Source organism: Aspergillus thermomutatus (assembly GCF_002237265.1).
Source record: "Aspergillus thermomutatus strain HMR AF 39 chromosome Unknown NODE_381, whole genome shotgun sequence".
NCBI classification, from domain to species: Eukaryota; Fungi; Ascomycota; class Eurotiomycetes; order Eurotiales; family Aspergillaceae; genus Aspergillus; species Aspergillus thermomutatus.
The window spans coordinates 1-20,066 of record NW_020798431.1 but is presented as its reverse complement, the minus strand read 5'-3'; the positions used below and the strand labels follow the sequence as shown (position 1 = coordinate 20,066).

General features: G+C 46.0%; 3 protein-coding genes across 3 annotated transcripts; all 3 read left to right on the top strand.

Annotated features, from left to right (window-relative positions):
- Positions 1 to 575: 575 nt before the first annotated feature.
- Positions 576 to 3,908, top strand: CDV56_102541 (M1 family metallopeptidase; the record flags this gene model as incomplete). Its single annotated transcript, XM_026756160.1, has 12 exons — positions 576 to 604; positions 672 to 841; positions 926 to 1,350; positions 1,417 to 1,638; positions 1,697 to 1,814; positions 1,877 to 1,993; positions 2,063 to 2,088; positions 2,147 to 2,357; positions 2,414 to 2,484; positions 2,541 to 2,983; positions 3,043 to 3,255; positions 3,314 to 3,908. 12 exons carry the CDS (start codon positions 576 to 578, stop codon positions 3,906 to 3,908), a joined length of 2,640 nt encoding a protein of 879 aa, XP_026609968.1.
- Positions 3,909 to 4,607: 699 nt separating this feature from the next.
- YPT1 (Rab family GTPase YPT1) lies at positions 4,608 to 6,001 on the top strand (the record flags this gene model as incomplete). The annotated part of the gene is made up of 5 exons (XM_026755887.1): positions 4,608 to 4,612; positions 5,206 to 5,329; positions 5,399 to 5,446; positions 5,510 to 5,737; positions 5,807 to 6,001. 5 exons carry the CDS (start codon positions 4,608 to 4,610, stop codon positions 5,999 to 6,001), a joined length of 600 nt encoding a protein of 199 aa, XP_026609967.1.
- Positions 6,002 to 7,681: 1,680 nt separating this feature from the next.
- On the top strand, positions 7,682 to 8,836 carry pmp47 (putative peroxisomal membrane protein Pmp47; the record flags this gene model as incomplete). The annotated part of the gene is made up of 4 exons (XM_026755497.1): positions 7,682 to 7,806; positions 7,864 to 8,597; positions 8,654 to 8,720; positions 8,770 to 8,836. 4 exons carry the CDS (start codon positions 7,682 to 7,684, stop codon positions 8,834 to 8,836), a joined length of 993 nt encoding a protein of 330 aa, XP_026609966.1.
- Positions 8,837 to 20,066: the final 11,230 nt, after the last annotated feature.

Below are 20,066 nucleotides of genomic sequence, written 5' to 3'. Positions count from 1 at the left end.
AGGCAGTTATCGAGGCAGATGGTTGGTATACGAAATATTAGAATGGAATCAATCTCCTTCCTAATTAGGTTTAGCTAATAGTAGGCGGTAAGGTAAGGTGGTCGAATACTTTTTGCATCCCACTGTAGGTATGGAGTAAGGTAAAATGGTATCATTGTTTCAATTTTTTTAAGGGTTTATCAGACTTGAGAAATCCTCCACCCTAGTTTCGTTCACCTTCTTTTCTCATATCTCGATAAGCAGATTAGCAGAAGATCACCTTCAAGTATCCCCGACAATAGCCGTCGCCAGTTTCGTAACAGATGTGGGGGAGAAGGTGTTGCATCGCGTCGCCGTCAATCAGTGGTGCTGGCGTAATCCCTGAAGCAATCCGCTGTCATCATTTTGTTAGCTATCGACCCATCCGGCCAGTGTCCCTCCTCCGCCCCTCCTTCCCCTCTTCTGCTTCTTCTCGCGGGGTTTCTTCTTTTTCTCGCTCTTATCTTCCTTCGTGCACATTTCTGCCTCGCCCAGTCACACTTGATCTTTCAAAATCTCTCGTAAGGCACTGTTCATCTGAGGTACGCGCAATGACAATGACGGATAGAGACACACTTCCTGATGCGTAAGTTTTCAGGCCATTGGCACCTGGCTTCTTCAACATTCATGGACAGAAGTTGACGAAGTAACAGAGTCAAACCAGTGCATTACCATGTGTCTTTATTCGATCTCGAGCTTGGTGGTGCTTGGGGTTATAAGGGTATTGTTAAGATAGATTCCACCATCACCCGGCCCACCAAGGAAGTTGTGCTTAATTGCAAGGAGATCGAGGTCCATAATGCAGAGATCTTGGGGAAAGATGGTTAGTCCAAGAAGCAAAAGCAACATCTAATTAATGCGCTGCTATGGAATCCACTGACAGTGAATGTCATAACTCTTACTTTAGGCACGAAATTCACGAAAGCATCCAAAATCACGTATGACAAGAAGTCAGAACGAGTGTCCTTTATGTTCTCTCAAGAGATCACGCCTTCAGACATTGTGCTATCTATTGACTTCACCGGCACGATGAACAATGCTATGGCTGGTTTCTACCGCTCAAAGTACAAGCCTGCCGTGCAGCCGACGGCTGATACACCCAAAGAAGGTGACTTCTACTACATGCTCAGTACTCAATTCGAGTCCTGTGACGCACGAAGAGCCTTTCCTTGCTTCGATGAGCCGAATCTTAAGTCAACTTTCGATTTTGAGATCGAGGTTCCCAAAGGCCAAACTGCCTTAAGCAATATGCCGATCAAGTCAGAACGAGACGGTAGTAAGCCTGGCCTCAAGTTTGTGTCATTTGAAAGGACCCCAGTCATGAGTACCTATGTCAGTACAAGTACCTTCATCATTACCTGCTAAGAGAAAGGCTAACTAGCCACAATCTCCGTCCAGCTTTTGGCATGGGCTGTTGGTGACTTCGAGTACGTTGAGGCTATGACTCAACGCAAATACAACGGAAAGAGTATACCAGTCCGTGTCTACACTACGAAAGGGCTCAAAGAACAGGCACGTTTTGCCTTAGAATGTGCTCATCGCACCGTCGATTATTTCTCGGAAGTCTTCGAAATTGAGTATCCCTTGCCCAAGGCCGATCTTCTTGCCGTCCATGAGTTTGTAAGTGGTACAAAATTGTGTCTTGAAGGTTCGGCTTTCACTGATCATATCGCCTCAGGCCATGGGTGCCATGGAGAACTGGGGTCTTGTCACATATCGTACGACCGCAGTTCTATTCGATGAGGGAAAGTCCGACACCCGCTATAAGAACCGCATTGCATACGTCGTGGCTCATGGTGAGTTTCATAGTTTGAGGCACAATGACTGCGTCTGGCTGTTTTCTGAGAATGAATCGCAGAATTGGCCCACCAATGGTTTGGCAATCTTGTGACTATGGACTGGTGGAACGAGCTTTGGCTGAACGAAGGCTTTGCAACTTGGGTTGGCTGGCTGGCAGTTGATCATTTTTATCCCGGTAAGAGAGTATCCCTTGCTTCTGTCTCGATATGTACTGCGACTTCATTCAGCTAATTTCACGAACCAGAATGGAACATTTGGTCTCAGTTTGTCGTGCGCAATTCCCGAGGTAACGATATAATTGTCCGTCTGTTGTTAACTGGTCGCGTAGGCTGAAGGGGTGCAACAAGCGTTTCAGCTCGATTCCTTGCGTGCATCTCACCCGATTGAAGTTCCCGTAAGGAACGCTCTGGAAGTAGATCAGATTTTTGACCATATCAGCTATCTGAAAGGAAGCTCGGTGATTCGTATGCTGAGCGATCATCTTGGTCGGCAAACTTTTCTCCGTGGTGTGGCCGACTACTTGAAGAAGCATGCGTACGGTAAGCTAGGCTTGAGGGGTTCGTCTGCGGAAAATCGCTGCTGAGAACGATGTCAGGTAATGCTACCACAAATGATCTCTGGTCTGCCCTCAGTCAAGCTTCCAACCAGGACGTTCATAAATTCATGGTGGGTCATATCTTGATCGCTTCACCTCCTGGGTCTTTCTAACTCTTCTTCAAAAGGACCCGTGGATCCGAAAGATTGGTTTTCCAGTCCTCACCGTGGCAGAAGAGGCAGACCAAATTAGCATCCGCCAGAACCGATTCCTTTCGACAGGGGACGCAAAGCCTGAAGAGGACGAGACGACATGGTGGATCCCGCTAGGCATCAAATCAGGACCCCAGCTGGCCGACTTGAATTCACGCGCTCTTGTCTCGAAATCCGACACTGTTGCGGGCGTCGGTCAAGATTCATTCTACAAAATCAACAAGGATTTGTCAGGCTTCTACCGCACGAACTACCCTGCCGACCGTCTAGCGAAGCTGGGCCAATCTTTGAACTTGTTAAGTACCGAAGATAAGATTGGCCTGATCGGTGATGCTGCTGCTCTCGCTATGTCCGGAGAGGGCACTACCGCTGCGTTATTAACTCTTCTGGAAGGGTTCAAGGGCGAGGAAAACTACTTGTTAGTGCCGAAAACTCCTATTAGAGCTTTCGAACTGGTACTCACTCTATTCATTCCAGGGTTTGGTCACAGATCTCATCGTCTGTCGCAAATCTGCGCTCTGTTTTTTCGCAGAATGACTCAGTAGCTGCGGGATTGAAGAAATTCACACTCGCATTGGCATCTCCCGCCGCCGAAAAAATAGGTTGGGAATTTAAGTCCGACGAAGATTATCTCACTGTGCAGCTTCGTAAGCTTCTAATCGGCATGGCTGGCTTTGCGGGCCATGAAAGGTGGTTCCATATCTTGGCAGCTTGTGAGGGAAATGAAGTTCGGCTCACTGTTTTCTAGCATCGTCACTGACGCGAAACGGCGCTTCGATCTTTGGGCTTCAGGCAAGGACAAGAGTGCAGTACACACGAACTTGCGCTCCGCAATCTTTGGCATCGCGATTGCTGAAGGTGGACGCGACAAATATGATTCCGTAAAGGAAGAGTACATTAAGACCGACTCGGTCGATGGCAAGGAAATTTGTCTCGCCGCGCTTGGACGTGCCAAAGATGCTGATCTCGTCTACGACTATCTGGACTTTGTTTTCTCTGACAAAGTGGCGATCCAGGATGTTCACAACGGTGCCGTATCTTTGGCTGCTAATTCGAATGTCCGCCATCTTCTGTGGGAGTACATGAAGAAAAATTGGGACGACGTTGAAGCCCGACTTTCGGCGAACAACGTCGTCTTCGAGCGCTTTGTGCGAATGGGTCTGTCAAAATTCGCAGATCATAACATTGGGGCGGATATCGCTTCCTTCTTCCAGAACAAGGATACAAGTCCTTATGACCGCGCCTTGGTGATTGTTGCTGACTCCATTCGGACAAATGCAAATTACAAAGAAAGGGACGAAAGATTGGTCTTGGAGTGGCTTCAAACTCATGGCTATGCCTGATCGCTGCAAACAAGCTGCTAAGAGGCTTGACTGATAGTCGAGTTGTACTGCAATGTTGGGTCCCAAATTTCCCGGTCATATTGGGCATTCCCACTTATTTTCTGGGACAGATGTCAGTTGTGACTGGCCGTGTCGAGGGCTACATAGACCTATTTTATGTAGAAAATTTTCAGATTGTGGCACAGCAAAAAGTAATTACTTTTCGAAAGACAATGTCTGCACAGTATTAGATAGCACTAGTGATGGCTTGATCTTTCCTTCTACTGAAACTCCGCAAAAATGACACACAGCGGCATGTATAACACTGATCTCCCCTGGTCATGAGAAAGCATCTACCTTACAGATGTGGTGTGAGGAGGCAGGCCACTGAGCCGGAGCCTCTGCGTCGGAGACCTTGTCAATTTATCTTACATCATGGCAAAATGCTCGCTTTCAAGTATTCTACTATTGAAAGGGATACTGCGTAGTAACGAAGATCGAGGGAGTCCTTGAAGATATGGGGTGTCAGGTGAAGGCATGAGGCCTCCCACAGGCTAACAGCTGACCACTACCTATCATTCATCATCGTCATGCTCGTTCTTGTCTTCATCATTCTTGTATTTTATTACTCACTGGGACTAATAATCGTACTTAATTCAGTTCTCATAGCCATTTTGGCTAGGTAGTCTTCTTGGTAGACATCAGATCTGATTGGTACTCATGAGGTGTGTAGGTGTTCAAACACTAGGCTAGATTGGGGTTGAGTTATGGGTCTGAGGCGGTTGAACGTGAAACGGTCACAGACGGTCAGAACGAAAACATGGGTAACTTGCACGCTGTGCTCGCCTGCTCTCCTGCACTACTGCTCACTACCTATCTATCCACTAGCAACGTAACTACCATCTCAGAACGCCGCTTCAGTTCATCTAAGTACCTAGGTAATCCGAGGCCACACTTACATCAACACCTAGCCACCTACCTTTGATATAGCTGTCTCATCTTCATTCTGCCTTTCCCTTCATTTCATTCTCACTCCTCACCCCCTTCAAAGCAACCTAGTGCTCGTTGACAGATACCATCCTCACCGTTCATCATGAATCCTGAGTGGTAAGTCCCCCTTTCTACCTACAGCACAGGAGAGTTAGATCTCGCTCTCTTCGCGCAGTGAGAAAATGTCTTTCTCCTTTATCTCTCTTGGCTATGTTGACTGACTGCTGGGTTTGACTAGAGTGCCTGATATCCCCACCTCTCCTGTCTAGTCGTTCATCGTCTCCGCAAATGAAAGGACAACTCCAACTCACTTGAATCTATGAAATAGATACGACTATCTCTTCAAACTCCTTCTCATCGGAGACTCTGGCGTTGGAAAGTCTTGCTTGTTGCTTCGATTCGCCGATGATACGTACACAGAAAGCTACATCTCCACCATCGGCGTCGATTTCGTATGTACTCGTCGCAAAAGGCATACTGTTGAGCACAAAGACCTTTGCAGTACTGATATGATGTTCCAGAAAATTAGGACTATTGAACTCGATGGGAAGACGGTGAAGCTCCAGATTGTAAGGACAAAGCATCGAAAATGAGCTCTTGACCGCCTGTCATAGCTGACAGACGACATATAGTGGGACACAGCAGGTCAAGAACGTTTCCGAACCATCACGTCGTCTTATTACCGGGGCGCACATGGCATCTGTGTTGTTTACGACGTGACCGACATGGACTCCTTCAACAACGTGAAGCAGTGGCTTCAGGAAATTGATCGCTATGCCACAGAAGGGGTCAACAAGCTGCTTGTGGGTAACAAGAGCGATATGGAAGACAAGAAAGTCGTGGAGTACACCGTAGCCAAGGTTCGCATTCAACCACGCCTCAGTCTGTCTAGCTTACGTCCTAACATGACTTGTGATTCACCTGTTTAGGAATTCGCCGATAGTCTTGGAATTCCTTTCCTTGAAACCTCAGCGAAGAACGCTTCCAATGTTGAGCAGGCTTTCTTGACCATGGCTCGGCAGATCAAAGAGCGCATGGGGACTGCCACTGTTAACAACAAGCCGACTGTGCAGGTCGGTCAGGGTCAGGGTGTTCAATCTGGATCCGCAGGCGGTTGCTGCTAAGGGAGTCATGGTATCCACGTGCTGTACTATGTTCAAGTGTGTTTGTAACTTCTGAGCGACGGAAAGGGTATCTCAGCCCAGCTCCCGGTTATGGATTGCCTTTACACCGGGAATCGTTCAGATAGTCTTCTGGGTTTCCTCATCCGCCTTTCCTTCTCTGTTAGTTTGAGATGACTGTTTGGAACTGCTTCAAGATTCTTCCATGCCTTTAGACTGTCCCGCAAATTATTCCTGCACGCTGTTTCCGCCGGTGTTCTATCTTCTCAATGCTCGCCTGTCCGCCCCTTTCATGATTTCTCCTTGGTTTTCTTTCTTATCCTCCTCTTTCCGCGGCACCTTTCTTTTTATTCTCTCCTTTTTCCTGGGGTTGGACTCCTTCTTAATGTTTGTCGAGTTAATTGTAAAGAAAGTCAATCCATCTTCGGGGAGGTTAATCGTCAGGCGAAAGTATATCAGCTTGCCTATCCTAAACATTACGTTCACAACTATCAGCCTTTTACTGGAATTCGGTTTTTTTTCTGTCAGTAGCAGAAGTCTGCCTCTAGGGCTTCTTTCACAATATGTTAGGCTGGAGCAGTCAGGACCACGGGAAGGCAGATCGAAGATGAGCAGACCAGGAACTGTGGTTATCTGAAATACAGGCAACACAGTTGTAGAATCTCTCAAACATGAACGTGACAATCATTTCCAAGCAATATCCCCACGAGATAACACCTTGGGACACTGTTAACCAGCCACCCCTGACTTACAATTTAAGCAAATATGTCACTTTTGGTCACAGAGAAATAGTACAACACCATCTCCAGTGCTTTTATATAATATTTCTAATAATGGTGAATTTGTGTTCATCATAATTCACATTAATAATAGTATAAATTGCCATCACATGCAAATGAGGGAAATTCTGAGGGCACTTGGAGACATAGAACGTTTCTAACCTCTTAGCGTAACACCATGAGCAAGCATACGAGGTTACTGAGTTAGCTGGCCTGCTATGGACCTCGGTCTCTTGCTGAGACCTCGCCTTATTCATATTACGAGAGACTTGAAAAATAATCCTTCACCTCCGTATACTGAGCTGGAAAGGTATCCTGTCGCACTGACACGCTCCGTAGTAGTCCCTACAAGAGGGCGTATAGATAGGACATACTTTGGTGCTACCTTTAAGGACTGGCCAAAACAAGCCCAAAGACAAATGCGAGTCAAAAATGATATATTTCTGAAAAGGACAAGTTGTTGCAATCATAAATCATAATGATATTTGCGACCGCCATAACTTCGGACAACGGAAGGGGTCAATCGACAGCCGAGGCTCAGATGGAATTCGGTAAACGTCATGAAAGTTATCGTCATGATTTACCCATTTCAAGCCGAACCATTCTCGCGCGCCCTGATGAGTCTACTCATTAATATTACTCCTAGTTGATCCCCATTCTATCATTCCTTTTTCTCCTTACCCTTATTACGGAGCGTCCTGTCATCCATCTCATCCCGCTTCTGGAGGCCCACCTTGTGTATGATCTCAATCCGCTCCTTCAGCATTCTCTGAGGTTGTTAGCATCGAACTATAACCCTGGTTACTTGTTAGGTATCCGTCCTTGAACCGAACGCTCTTTCGTATACAGATACACTTGAACTTCTCAACCAGGACACCTCTTACGTGATTATCTTCTGTTCGCCATGTCCCAGTCTAGAATCCAAGAGCAGAAAAGGGCGGTTGCAGCGTCGGCTGCCGCTCAACAAAGTGACAACATAGCACATGCATTGGCTGGCGCTGGCGGTGGCATTCTTTCAATGGTCTTGACGTGCGCAAATTCGAATTCCCATTATTGGAGCAATAGTTAACGATCATTTGCTGGTAGCTATCCTCTCATTACACTTTCAACAAGAGCCCAAGTCGAATCGAAACGTGCCCATTCTACAACCATGGACGCCGTTCGCCGCATTGTTCAGCGTGAGGGTTTCAGTGGACTGTACTCTGGACTTGAATCGGCACTGTTCGGCATAAGCGTCACTAATTTCGTATACTATTACTGGTTCGAATGGACTCGTGCGGCCTTCGAGAAGGCAGCCGTGAAAGCTGGTCGTGCATCCAAGAAACTTACCACGGTTGAGTCGATGATCGCTGGCGCTATCGCCGGAAGTGCAACCGTTCTGATCACCAATCCCATTTGGGTCGTGAACACAAGAATGACAGCTCGTAAGTCGGATGCGGAGGATCAGGCATTGCCTGGTGCACCTGAGAAGAAGGCGCGGGCTTCGACCATTGGCACCTTGATGGATCTACTTCGACGGGAAGGGCCTACGGCTCTTTTTGCCGGGGTCCTCCCAGCACTCGTTCTAGTGATCAACCCTATACTGCAATATACCATCTTTGAACAGTTGAAGAATATAGTGGAGCGCCGTAGGCGCATGACGCCCAAGGATGCGTTCTATCTGGGCGCTTTGGGCAAGATACTGGCCACCTCGATCACATATCCTTACATCACAGTCAAGAGCCAGATGCACGTTGCAAGCAAAGATGGTCCCAAGGAGAGTTTGAACGGAAGCTTGAAGAGAATTATCAGGGAGGAAGGATACACAGGCCTGTACAAAGGTAAGCTGAATATGCGTATGCCGGGCAGACAATGCAAACTAATCGCGGCTACGCAGGAATTGTTCCAAAAGTGACGCAGAGTGCGATTACCGCAGCTTTTCTGTTTGCTTTCAAGGATGTCTTGTATGATATGATGGTATCGGCTCGGAAGAGATCTCGACTATCTAAATAGATGGCATCTTCCTTCCCGAGCAGACTTCTTTGTCGACTTGCGCTGGAAGTCGGGCATTACGGACTAGCGCTATTGAGTAGAGCTTTGAGAATTGTCCTATAATTCCTGCTCTCGCACACCATCCGTCATTTCCGCCTCAATCCGGCTTGAACTTAGCTCGCATTGTGGCTATCTGAAAGCTGGATATTCCGCATGATTGACTGAACGGGGGTCATGCGCTATTGCCTTGATGATCGCGAGGCAGAAAGCTGTTTGGTGACTTCGGAATAATGCTCTCTGAGGCTCTTCTTTATTCCGTGAATCATTCATTAATGTGTTTTCCATGTATACAAATAGAATGTAAATCAGTCTTTATGGCGAGTTTTCACACATCTTCTCTGGGCTATGGTAGGACTTCTGGACCGAGCTGAAAATAGAAGCGAAAGAGAAATGAAGTCAGCTATATGGCCGCATAGACGTATAAACATGCTGGCCGACGAAGTTGAGCCGCTTGCAAGGTTTGTTTTCTGTCTGCAAGGTGTCCAGCCTCGAGTTGCAGCCAGGATTGTACTTTTCGCGTGCTCAGTCCATAAGTCTTCACAGTGCACATCTTTATCGCTTACAAGTCACATGCTCTGGTCCATTCGGTTCCGGAGCTGATTATTATTACTCCGGATTCTGCTTAATGACTTGGGACATCAACATGCTGACCGCCTGCCATATCTTGCTATAAAGTGCTTTTCAAGTGCCGGCATAAAAAGACACGAATCTTCCTTGTCTAGATTTGGTTCCGCGTTCACGCGTCACTCTAATAATAATAGGTATCTTCTCATATTTACAACACCTCCAGTGCTTTAAAGCTCTCCTTCTTACCCTGTCTTTTCTCATCTACCAGTCAACTTACTCAAAAGCTAAAAGCTCAAGGTCTACGACCTGGCATCTTTCACCCAGAACATCAAAATCTAGACTCGCTATGTGAGTTAGGTGACACTCTTGCCAATGTCACAAGTATACGTTTCTTTTGATGGGCTTTGTGGCCTGCGCTCATGAATGTGAGCTTAAATACTGTTTCTATACCCTGTTTCAACATGTATTGACGAGGCACAGGTCAATTGCTGCTATAACAACACAAAGGCCTGGACGCTTTCATCATCAACACAGAACAGAGCCTTTACCACCCTGTCATTCTCATTGTTCCGTGAGTATATCTTCTTAGGCATCTTCTTCTGATCCTTTATTCACCTTCCCCTTGCAGCCTTGAATTGCAGTTCTTCTCTCGCTGTATGGGACTCTGACATCTATTTGTATAGGCAATTCCTTCATATCCAAATATCCAATCTACTGGAAAACAGAGGACGCTAGAATCTCTTCCAAGCCAGCCTCAATGCTACATCACGCAGTACCCCAGAAAATAGCAGGGATGATGAATCTCTGCACGTCAACTCATCAACAGCTTGATTCAGATGATCCTGCACTGATTGAAGAGCACCAGTTACTGCTATCAAAATTCATGGAACATTCCTCTAGGGGCACCAAGAAAACTGAGCGAGTGTCTTACAATAACTTCGACACAGTTTTTCACACTCAGACATCTTTGCATAGCGCCTCTAACACCATAAATGATGGTTTCAACCCAGTCAAAACTCGAGAAACCAGCTATCCCGCCCCCGGCCAGTGCACAGTTGAACATTCCTCCCCTACATCGTCGGTCGAACGAGATTCATCATCTCCAACTACATCTTCGACCAGGTCTCCTGCGCCAAGGACGCGACGTTCTGCTCGCTCGAGAAACAAGCAAATAAATTATTATCCCGTGATCAATCTCTCTCAGTCCGATTCGGAAGAGGGGCCTTCAGACGGTAGAAACACAAAATCGGCCAACACCGGCTCACAAGCACGCAATCGTCAGAATCATAATACTTCCAATCAATCATCTCGGCCCCTTCGTGACCTGAACTCGAATACTGATCCTCTTTCTCAAGCTGAAAAACGTATCATCTATTCTTCGCGAGGTGTGCAGATTTACCAGTCGAACTTCAGATCGCTTGATGACTTCAAAGATCTTAAACATGCATGCTTCTGCTCAGAACGCAATCCCGTCAAATATGCCAGGAGATACAGGGAGTCCATGACAACATCAAGTGAAATTTTGCATGTTGATTTTGACTCGCGTGAGATGACAGCTATGTTGGATTTACTATCATTACACGGGTGGCAGTATTCATCAATCCCAGAAGTCTCGATCAGTGATCAAATTATCGCAGTATTGTCGAGTCACGATGTCCACCGAGACTTTGCGAAGAAAATCTCTTTACTGTGCGAACTCGCCAGGTTAATTTCAAATGAGGAAGTCATTGATACCAGCGCCTGGCTCTGGGAAGTGTTGACCTCAAAAGTCAGAGGCAAGAATCAGCAATGTGTGAAGCGTTGTCTTATTCAACTTCTTACCCTCAACGGTATGGCAGGCGATGGAGTCTTGTCTGCTTCACCCGCAGTCATCGAACGACAACTCCAGATATTGCTAAGCTACTTGCCTCACGCCTCTATACTTCATCGACGTCAGCCCGCCGATATTGATGCATTTATCCAGACTGCAAAAAATGGACATCTTTCATCATCTCCTTCGATTATTCAGGCTGCTCAAGTGGCTGATGGCAGCAGCAGCTCAGTCTTTGGTTCCATTCGAACCCTGAACAATGTGAACACATTACTGCAGAATCGTGAGCTAGGAGGATCTGTAAAGCGACAGCTTCGAACTAAGGTCAAAACAGATTTCAGTCTTTTGAAGACCTGGAAAGGTGCTTCGAATGACGTGAATGTCTTGGCTTGGTCGCCTGATGGTACGAGATTTGCAGCCGGCGCCACGGCCCAATGTGATGAAGACAATATGGAGTATAATCGGGGCAACAATCTGGTCATTGGGGACTTGACGTGCAATCGCCTTGAGGAGGTGCCTGGTCATTATATATCCCGCCCTCCTGGGAGGGTTGCGTCTCAACGGGCCACAAGTGACAACCGTCTCTTCATGAGTGTTACTGCCATGCAATGGCTCGGCGATACACTTTTTACAGCCAGCTACGATAATACAGTGAAACTCTGGAGGTTTTCTGGCAACCGGATAACAAATCACAAAACGCTCCCACATGAGTCGAAAGTATTAGTCATGGCGCGTTCAAATTTCGAAGAGAATCTGCTGGCAACTGGCGCGCAATCTTTCAGGCTATGGAACATCATGGAGCCAAGAGATACTCCCCTGATCATCGAGTCCCGAAAAGACCTGACTCCCACTTGCTTGGCATGGGGGAGCACCAATGATACTAAACATTTACTGCTTGCTGGAATGTCCGAGAGAGATGATGGCCTACCGCACACTTGCCCAGCCCCGAGTGGCTTCCTCACTGGTTGGCATGTGGGTGAGGCATCAATAACCCCAACACCATTTCAGCCTAATTCACAAAATATATTTGATATCAAATGGCACCCAACCTTGCCAAGATTTGCCACGGCAAGCACGGTAGGACAGAGCCAAGTGTCCCGGGGAACTAGGTCTGTGGTCCGTATTTTTGAGCCACTGAAGTGGAAATCTCAGTCAATTGAGTTCGAGTGTCCTGCCATGGATATCAATGATATCACCTTCTGCCCAATGAACTCACATTATGTGACCGCCAGTTGCACTGATGGCGTAACATATGTTTGGGACTATCGCAAACGAGACCAAGTCCTCCTAGAGCTTCCTCATGGTGAACCTCTCAACCAATTAGACGAACGACTTGAGAGGGAGGAGGATGATGTAGGTGTCAGAATGGCCTTGTGGGGAGATGAAATCACCCAATTCTACACAGGGGCCTCAGACGGTATTGTCAAGCAATGGAATATCTTGCGATCCCAGGAAGATGCTCTTACCAAGAACGTCTACGAAATTGAAGAGGAGATTATGTGCGGTGCCTTTTCAAGCGATAAGTCAAATCTTTTGATTGGAGATGCAGGCGGGGGTATCCATATTCTCTCTACTTCAACCTCTTCGCCTCATGAGGGCAAAGACCCAATTGAAGACGAAAGAAAAATGGAATTCAGGCATGCACCTCAGCCACCCCGTGATGATCACGCATCAGATTCAGAGTCTGGGCTTGTAGCAGCGCGAAAGCTACTGAATTCTGGGAAGCTCAAAAGACACCCTATTTTTGGAGTTGGGCAAGGTCCTCATTATGATGGACCCTTTGCCGGGTGGGCTCGCTCAGGTAACCCATATCAACCTCATCTTGCCAGTCTCGAGCCAGATGTTAAGATGCGTCAGCTCGATGGGCCGGCCCCTAAGGATCGCATTGGCTTGGATAAAGAATCACGGAGACTCGTGGAGGCTCATATTCAACTAGCTCGAATTCGCAACCAGCGACGAAATGAATATAAGAGGAAACGGGCTGTTGCTGTCATTGATCTGTGCAGTGACGAGGAAGATGATCAGGGCCTCGAAAGACGAGCGCCAAGTGTGCACATTTACAGGGGAGACTTCATGGGCATTGCCAACCTTCACTGTGAGGTCATAGACCTAACAGGTGACACTGATACTGATTCAGAAAAGAATGCGAGGACTGCGAGAGTCAGGTCGCCTTGCTCTGAGTTCCCTGAAATGGGCTCTTTGCTTGAAAAGCTGGAAGCAGGTCTGGAAGAGGATTTTTGGTGGCCAGACAGTGGCCAGGTCAATCCTAATTTTCCACAAGAAGCATAAGCAGGGCAAGACCAAGGAAGCTATGGAGCAGGTCAACACCCTCTTGCAGACTATGATGCCTATATCGCCTTCATCTGTTGTGCGTCCCTTATATTTTCATTCACAATGATATGATTCATGGCTTTTATGAGTTGCAAATAAATAGCATGCCGAATCTGTCATGGTCACTGCTTTAAGCATTGCTTCCTTGTGGTCTTATTCACAGTAATAACTTATCATTAATGTCTATATCTGTAGACTAGTTATTATAGATATAAACTTAGCTTCTTACTATACACTATATTAGTCCCTACCTTAACATAGACTATAATATTTTGGTAGTATATCCTTATAATAATTAAGGGAACCTTAGGAAGGTTATTATATTAATACTACTACTATTTTTTATCCCCTCTTAGTATTTTCCTTCTATCTTTATCTCTTCTAGGTCCTGGAATCACTACTTAATTATCACACTCTAATAATATCTATTATATTAAGATTAGTAATTAATATTATTTCCTTACTCTAAATATACCATCCTTCTTATATACTAGTTCCTACTTTTTATTATTCTAGGCATGGTTTTGCTAAGAACCTTAATAATAATATCTTTACTAAAGCTTTCTTTATCTAACTTTCTATAAAAATAACTAGCTTATCTCCTCTTATAAGCTTAACTAACTCTTACTATATTATAAGAAATAATATCTAGATAGATAGCATATTTAATTATAGATATAATTAGGATTTATAGATATTAATTATTTCTTCCTAAGTAACTAGATATATTTATAATAAATACTTAGTATAATAGTCTATACCTTCTTTACTAGAATAACTAGCCTTACTAACTCTAGAAGGTACTAATACTAGCTATTATAGTATAATATATAGTATAGAAGGACTATTAAGAACCCTCTAGGTTATTAAAGTACCCCTAGTTCTAATTTATTATTTTATACTCCTTAACCCCCTCCTTTTTTACTAATAATAACTACTAAAAATCTAGCTTCTAATATAGATTTATTATTAGTTATTTCCTTCTCTTTTCCTAATAATAATTAGTATAATAACTAGGATATTACCTCTTATCCTCCCTACTTCTAAGAGATTAATACTACTAATAGCTTATCCTTCTTAGACTTTTATTTACTACCTTATATTAGCTTAGATTTAGACTTAGATAATAATAAGTAAGGACCCTTATTCCTTAAGTTAATAATCTTTGTGACAGTCCAGATCTTGATCTCGACACGTCACGTGATCCGTCACCTGTTAGCGAACCTATCTCCCACAATGTCTCGCACCGTCCCTACTTCTCTTTTCCTCCCTTCTCCATGCTAGAATTCTTGTATCTTAGCTGCCAGATAGTTGAATCCAAGATGTCTGTTTGAGCTTATTACATTATTCTAGCATCATTCTCTTCAAAACGTACTCTTTGAGTCAAATTCCAAATTCAAAACAACGCATTTCATCAAAACAATTTCCAATGGTCCACCCTTTCCGAGCTGTTAGGGATTAGCTACTAGCAATCCACCAGTTACAAGGGTGTGACTCCACAATCCCAACCAGAACCAAGAATAGACGAATCGAATTCCGAATCGTCCTTAACCCCCCGAATCCCGAAAGTTTAGAATCCAACCAAGAAACCTAGAAACCTGAACCGACCAACTATAAGATATGGCTCGTCCGACTGAACAGCCCGGCCAAGGCAGCACTGAACTCAATTGACGAATGACACTGCTTTTGCAGATGTCCGAAGAAGGAGCCACCGCAGAACCAATCAACCGCGAAGAATTCACTAGGTTCTGTGGATCAGATCCCGAACGCCTATTCGACGTCATCTATAATCGGATGACCGAAATAACCAAAGCTTATGATAATCTAGATGAACAGAGGATTCTTCTAGCTGATGAGAAGGAAGCTCTGGCGGGAGAGAACTAAACCTTGAAAGAAAGGATCAAGAACAAAGACCATGCTATTTGGGAGTTGATTAATGAGCGTGATTGCTATAAAGATGCATTCGCTCAGCAATCCCTGCTAGCCGTGGAAAATCATGGTTCTGCACGCAACTCTCCAGCTCTAAGCTCTGACTCTAACAAGAAGACTGTAAAGATCCCAGATCCCCCAATCCTGACTGATGGCAAGGATCCTAAGTTCGAGGACTGGCTCAACCGAATTGAGGATAAGTTGACTGCAAATGCTGACCATTATCCGACTCCTGCTATGCGCCTTACCTATGTGAAAAGTCGCTGTGGAGGACGTGCAGCAGAGCACATTCTAGCCAGATCTCGCTCCGACTCAGTGAACCCGTATCGGGATTCCATCGATGTCACCGATCATCTGAAAACGATCTTCCAAGACGTGAATCGAGTCCTTAATGCAAAAGGAAAGCTTAGACGCCTGTTCATGAAGAACTCCGATAAGTTTCAGGATTTCCTCTCTGAATTCTCCTATCTTGCACAAGAGGCTTCTCTCGCCGATGCGGAATGGAAGGAAGAGCTCTATTATAAGCTGACAACTGACATGCAGCGTCTGGTGATTCGTGAGAGTAATGATCCTGCACTGGAATTCAATGACTTCATCGTTGCCTGTACCCAGACAGCCAACCGCCTTGAGCAGATATCCTTCAACGAGCAACGCAAGAACCATGGGAACGCGAGGGACCAGACTACTAGTACCGGCACCACCACCGCTGCAGCAACTACTCCTAGGACCGCTGGAACCAACCAGAATACCGGACAGTCTACGAGTTCTACTACCCGTCTGAGCTCCGAAACTCGCAGTCAGCTGATAAGAGAAGGGAAGTGCTACAACTGCAAGCAGACTGGTCATAGATTCTTCGAATGCCCTCTCAAGAAGCAGACAGAACTGAAGGCTCTGGAGTCGAAGATACAGGCTGAACTCAAGGCCCTAGAGGATATCGATGAAGAAGTGGTCTCCCCAACAGTTTCGGGGAAAGACAACGCTTAGGTAAAGACTCCCTCCTAAGCGACAACAGTGTGGAATTCTTTGAACTTGATCTGCAGGCACTGCTAGGCAGAGAGCAGGACACCTTTGTTGTGCGAACGCAACTAGTTAAGAATGGATACTCTATTGCAGTTCAAGCCTTGATTGACACCGGAGCGAATGGTTTTATTTTCATCGACACACAACTGGCTATCGCATTGGCTAGATTCTTCCATACCCAAATGATTCCCTTAAAAGATACCTGTGCAGTAAAAGGATACGATGGCAAGGCTACCACGGCTATTACTCATGCCTTGAAACTGACTCTTGTAGTCAACGACCGCCGACAGCTGGACTTGCCTATGTTGGTAGTGAACCTAGGCAGACATGATCTGATATTAGGGAGACAGTGGCTAGCCAGGTTCAAGGTCCTACCGGACTGTGCAAATGGACGGCTCCTCTGGCCGGAGGACGTTTCGCTTGCAGATGAAGTAGTCGGACGGCTGCCTCAACCAATTCCTAAACAGATATTGACTCGCAGACAACCAGTGGATCCCCAACACCAGAGAGACGCTGACCGACGTGACAGATTAATATATGAGGAGGATACTAACCAGCGAGCGCTGGGGAAGCAATCCGCTAATCAAGAGCCTGGGTATTCCGCTCCAAGGACCTACTACCAAGATCGTCAAGATTCTCTAGCAAGAATGAACCGACAGTTGCATCAATCTGAATCAGAACCTACCCTGAAACCTAAACCCAAGGTCCAACCAACGCAACTCATAGAGATTGATATTGCAGCAATCAGAGCTGCTCCCTTCCACCGAATAAGTAGGAAGAAAGGGACCAAAGTCTTTGTGACTAGCCTATACGAGATTGATCGTGTAATAGCGGACAAGAAACCTCTAAGCCCGGATAAGAAGATGATCCAAGAGAAACTCCCCTCTCTATATCAAGCATTCCAGGATGTATGTTTGAAGGAAGCATCGGACACACTGCCTCCTCTCCGTGAAAAGACTAACCATCATATCAAACTGGAGGCAGGATCCTCAGCTGAGCAGGTTATCAGTTACAGCCCCCTATATAAGATGACTCTAGAAGAATTAGAGGCGTCAAAACAGTACATCATTGAGAACTTACAAAAGGGGTTTATCACCGCAAGTAACGCACCTTTCGCATCACCAATCCTAATGGCCAGGAAGTCTGGTGGCGGATTACGATTCTGCGTGGATTACCGGAAGCTAAACGCATTGACTGTCAAGGATCAATACCCCCTTCCTCTAATTGATGAACTACTGGAGCGACTCAGCCATGCCAAGATTTTCACCAAGCTTGATATCCGACAAGGATTCCACCGGATTCGCATGGATCCAGCAGACGAAGATTTAACCATGTTTCAATCTCAATATGGCACTTATAAGTACAAGGTTATGCCGTTTGGTTTAACTAATGGCCCAGCAACCTTCCAGCGTTTCGTGAATGAGATTTTTATGGACTACCTTGACGACTTCATGACCGCATTTGTCGACAACATCCTGATCTACAGTAATAACGAATTAGAACATCAGGAACATGTTAAGAAAGTCCTGCAATGACTAAGAGACGCAGGGTTACAAGTTGCAATCCACAAGTGCGAATTCCACGTCAAGCGGACGAAATATCTAGGCTTTATAATAAGTCCAGATGGAATCGAGGTAGATCCAGAAAAGACCGAAGTCATTAGAAGCTGGCAGGTGCCTACCACCGTGAAAGGAGTGCAGTCATTTCTTAGATTCTGTAACTTTTACAGACGGTTTATAAAAGCATACAGCCGTATCGCCAGACCTTTGATTAGACTAACCAAGAATGACGTCCCCTTCGTGTGGGATCAGGTCTGTGAAGAAGCACTACAGAGGTTGAAGAAATTGCTTACAGACGCCCTGATCCTCGCCTACTACCAACCAGAGCTCCTGACCCAGGTGGAAACCGACGCATCTGACGGCGTCGTCGCTGGTGTTTTATCCCAGCAAGCGGAGGATGGACACTGGCATCCCGTGGCATTCTATTCAAAGACTATGTCACCCCCGGAGCAGAATTACGACATCCATGATAAGGAGCTCCTCGCTGTAGTCAGAGCTTTGGAAGAATGGCGCGCAGAACTTGAAGGTTTACAGCGGAGTGAGAGATTCAATGTTCTGACTGACCATAGAGCTCTAGAATATTTCATGTCAACGAAGAAGCTCAATGCACGTCAGGCTAGGTGGGCGGAGTTCTTATCTCGCTTCTTCTTTTATCATAAAGTACCGACCAGGACGACAGAATACTCTCGCAGATGCACTCTCTCGTAAGAGTAGTCAGTCCAAGATTGATCGGGATCAGCATCGCATGCAGATCATGTTACGACCGGAATGTCTAGATAAAGGCGTACCTCCTGAAGTTGAAGTGGTTGAACTAGATACGCAGTCACCAGTGCAGTCACCACCAGCTGAGGAAGTTGATGTCCAGTCACTGTCCCTGCAGAACCTGTGGACAAAGGAGGAGCAAAGTGACAACCAGCTTAGTCAAATCAAGCAGGCTGTTAGGGATAAAAGTCCCCATCTTCCCAGGCATCTACAGTTGAAAGTCTCTATCTCTGAATGTCGAATCAACGATCGAAATCAGCTCCTTTTCAGGGAGCGGAAGTGGGTTCCTAACTCGGAGCCTCTACGGACCCGCCTGATGTAAGAGACTCACGACTCAATGGTCGGAGGACATCCCGGGCACAATACTCTGTACGCAATGCTCGCCAGAGAGTTCTTCTGGCCAGGCATGTCCGCGGACGTTAAGAGGCTTACTCGCAATTGTAATATGTGTCGATCGAACACAATCTGGAGAGATCAAAAGCAAGGGCTGTTGAAACCACTACCGGTCCCGGAACGCAAGTGGAGAGAGATCTCGATGGATTTTATCATGCGACTACCTGAATCGTACAACTGCACCAATATCATGGTTATCCATGATCGGTTAGGCAAGGGAGTAATCATCGAACCTATGGAAGAGATCACGACAGAATACGTCGCCAAGAAGTTTCTGAAAGTATTCTACGCAATCCACGGCTTCCCAGAATCCATCGTCTCAGACCGAGGAGAGCAATTCGTTGGCGAGTTCTGGAAAACCTTCTGTAATCTGTTGAACATCCAAAGACGACTGTCTACAGCATGGCACCCAGAGACTGACGGGTCTACCGAACGAGCGAATACAGAAGTCGAGCACTATCTGCGGTCCTTTGTGGATTACCTGCAGGAGAATTAGGCGATCTTATGCCCCGCTGCGATGCTGGCATTGAATAATCGAGATTGTACTTCGACTGGCGTGAGCCCTTTCTTTCTCGATCATGGATACCACGTGGAGCCATTAGATCTGGACCGTGACTATAACGACAGAGAACCAAAGACACCTACGCAGAAGGCTGAATCTATTGTGGATAAGATTAAAGGCGCCTTAGAGGTTGCGCAATCGACGATGGTTACTGCACAACAGCTGCAGGAAGAGTATGCGAATAAACATTGGGATCCAGCACATGAGTATCAGATAGGAGAAAAGGTCTGGTTGAGCCTGCGCAATATCAGAACGAATCGCCCATCGAAGAAGCTGGATCATCGGAATGCGAAATACACTGTACTAGAGAAGGTGGGATCACACG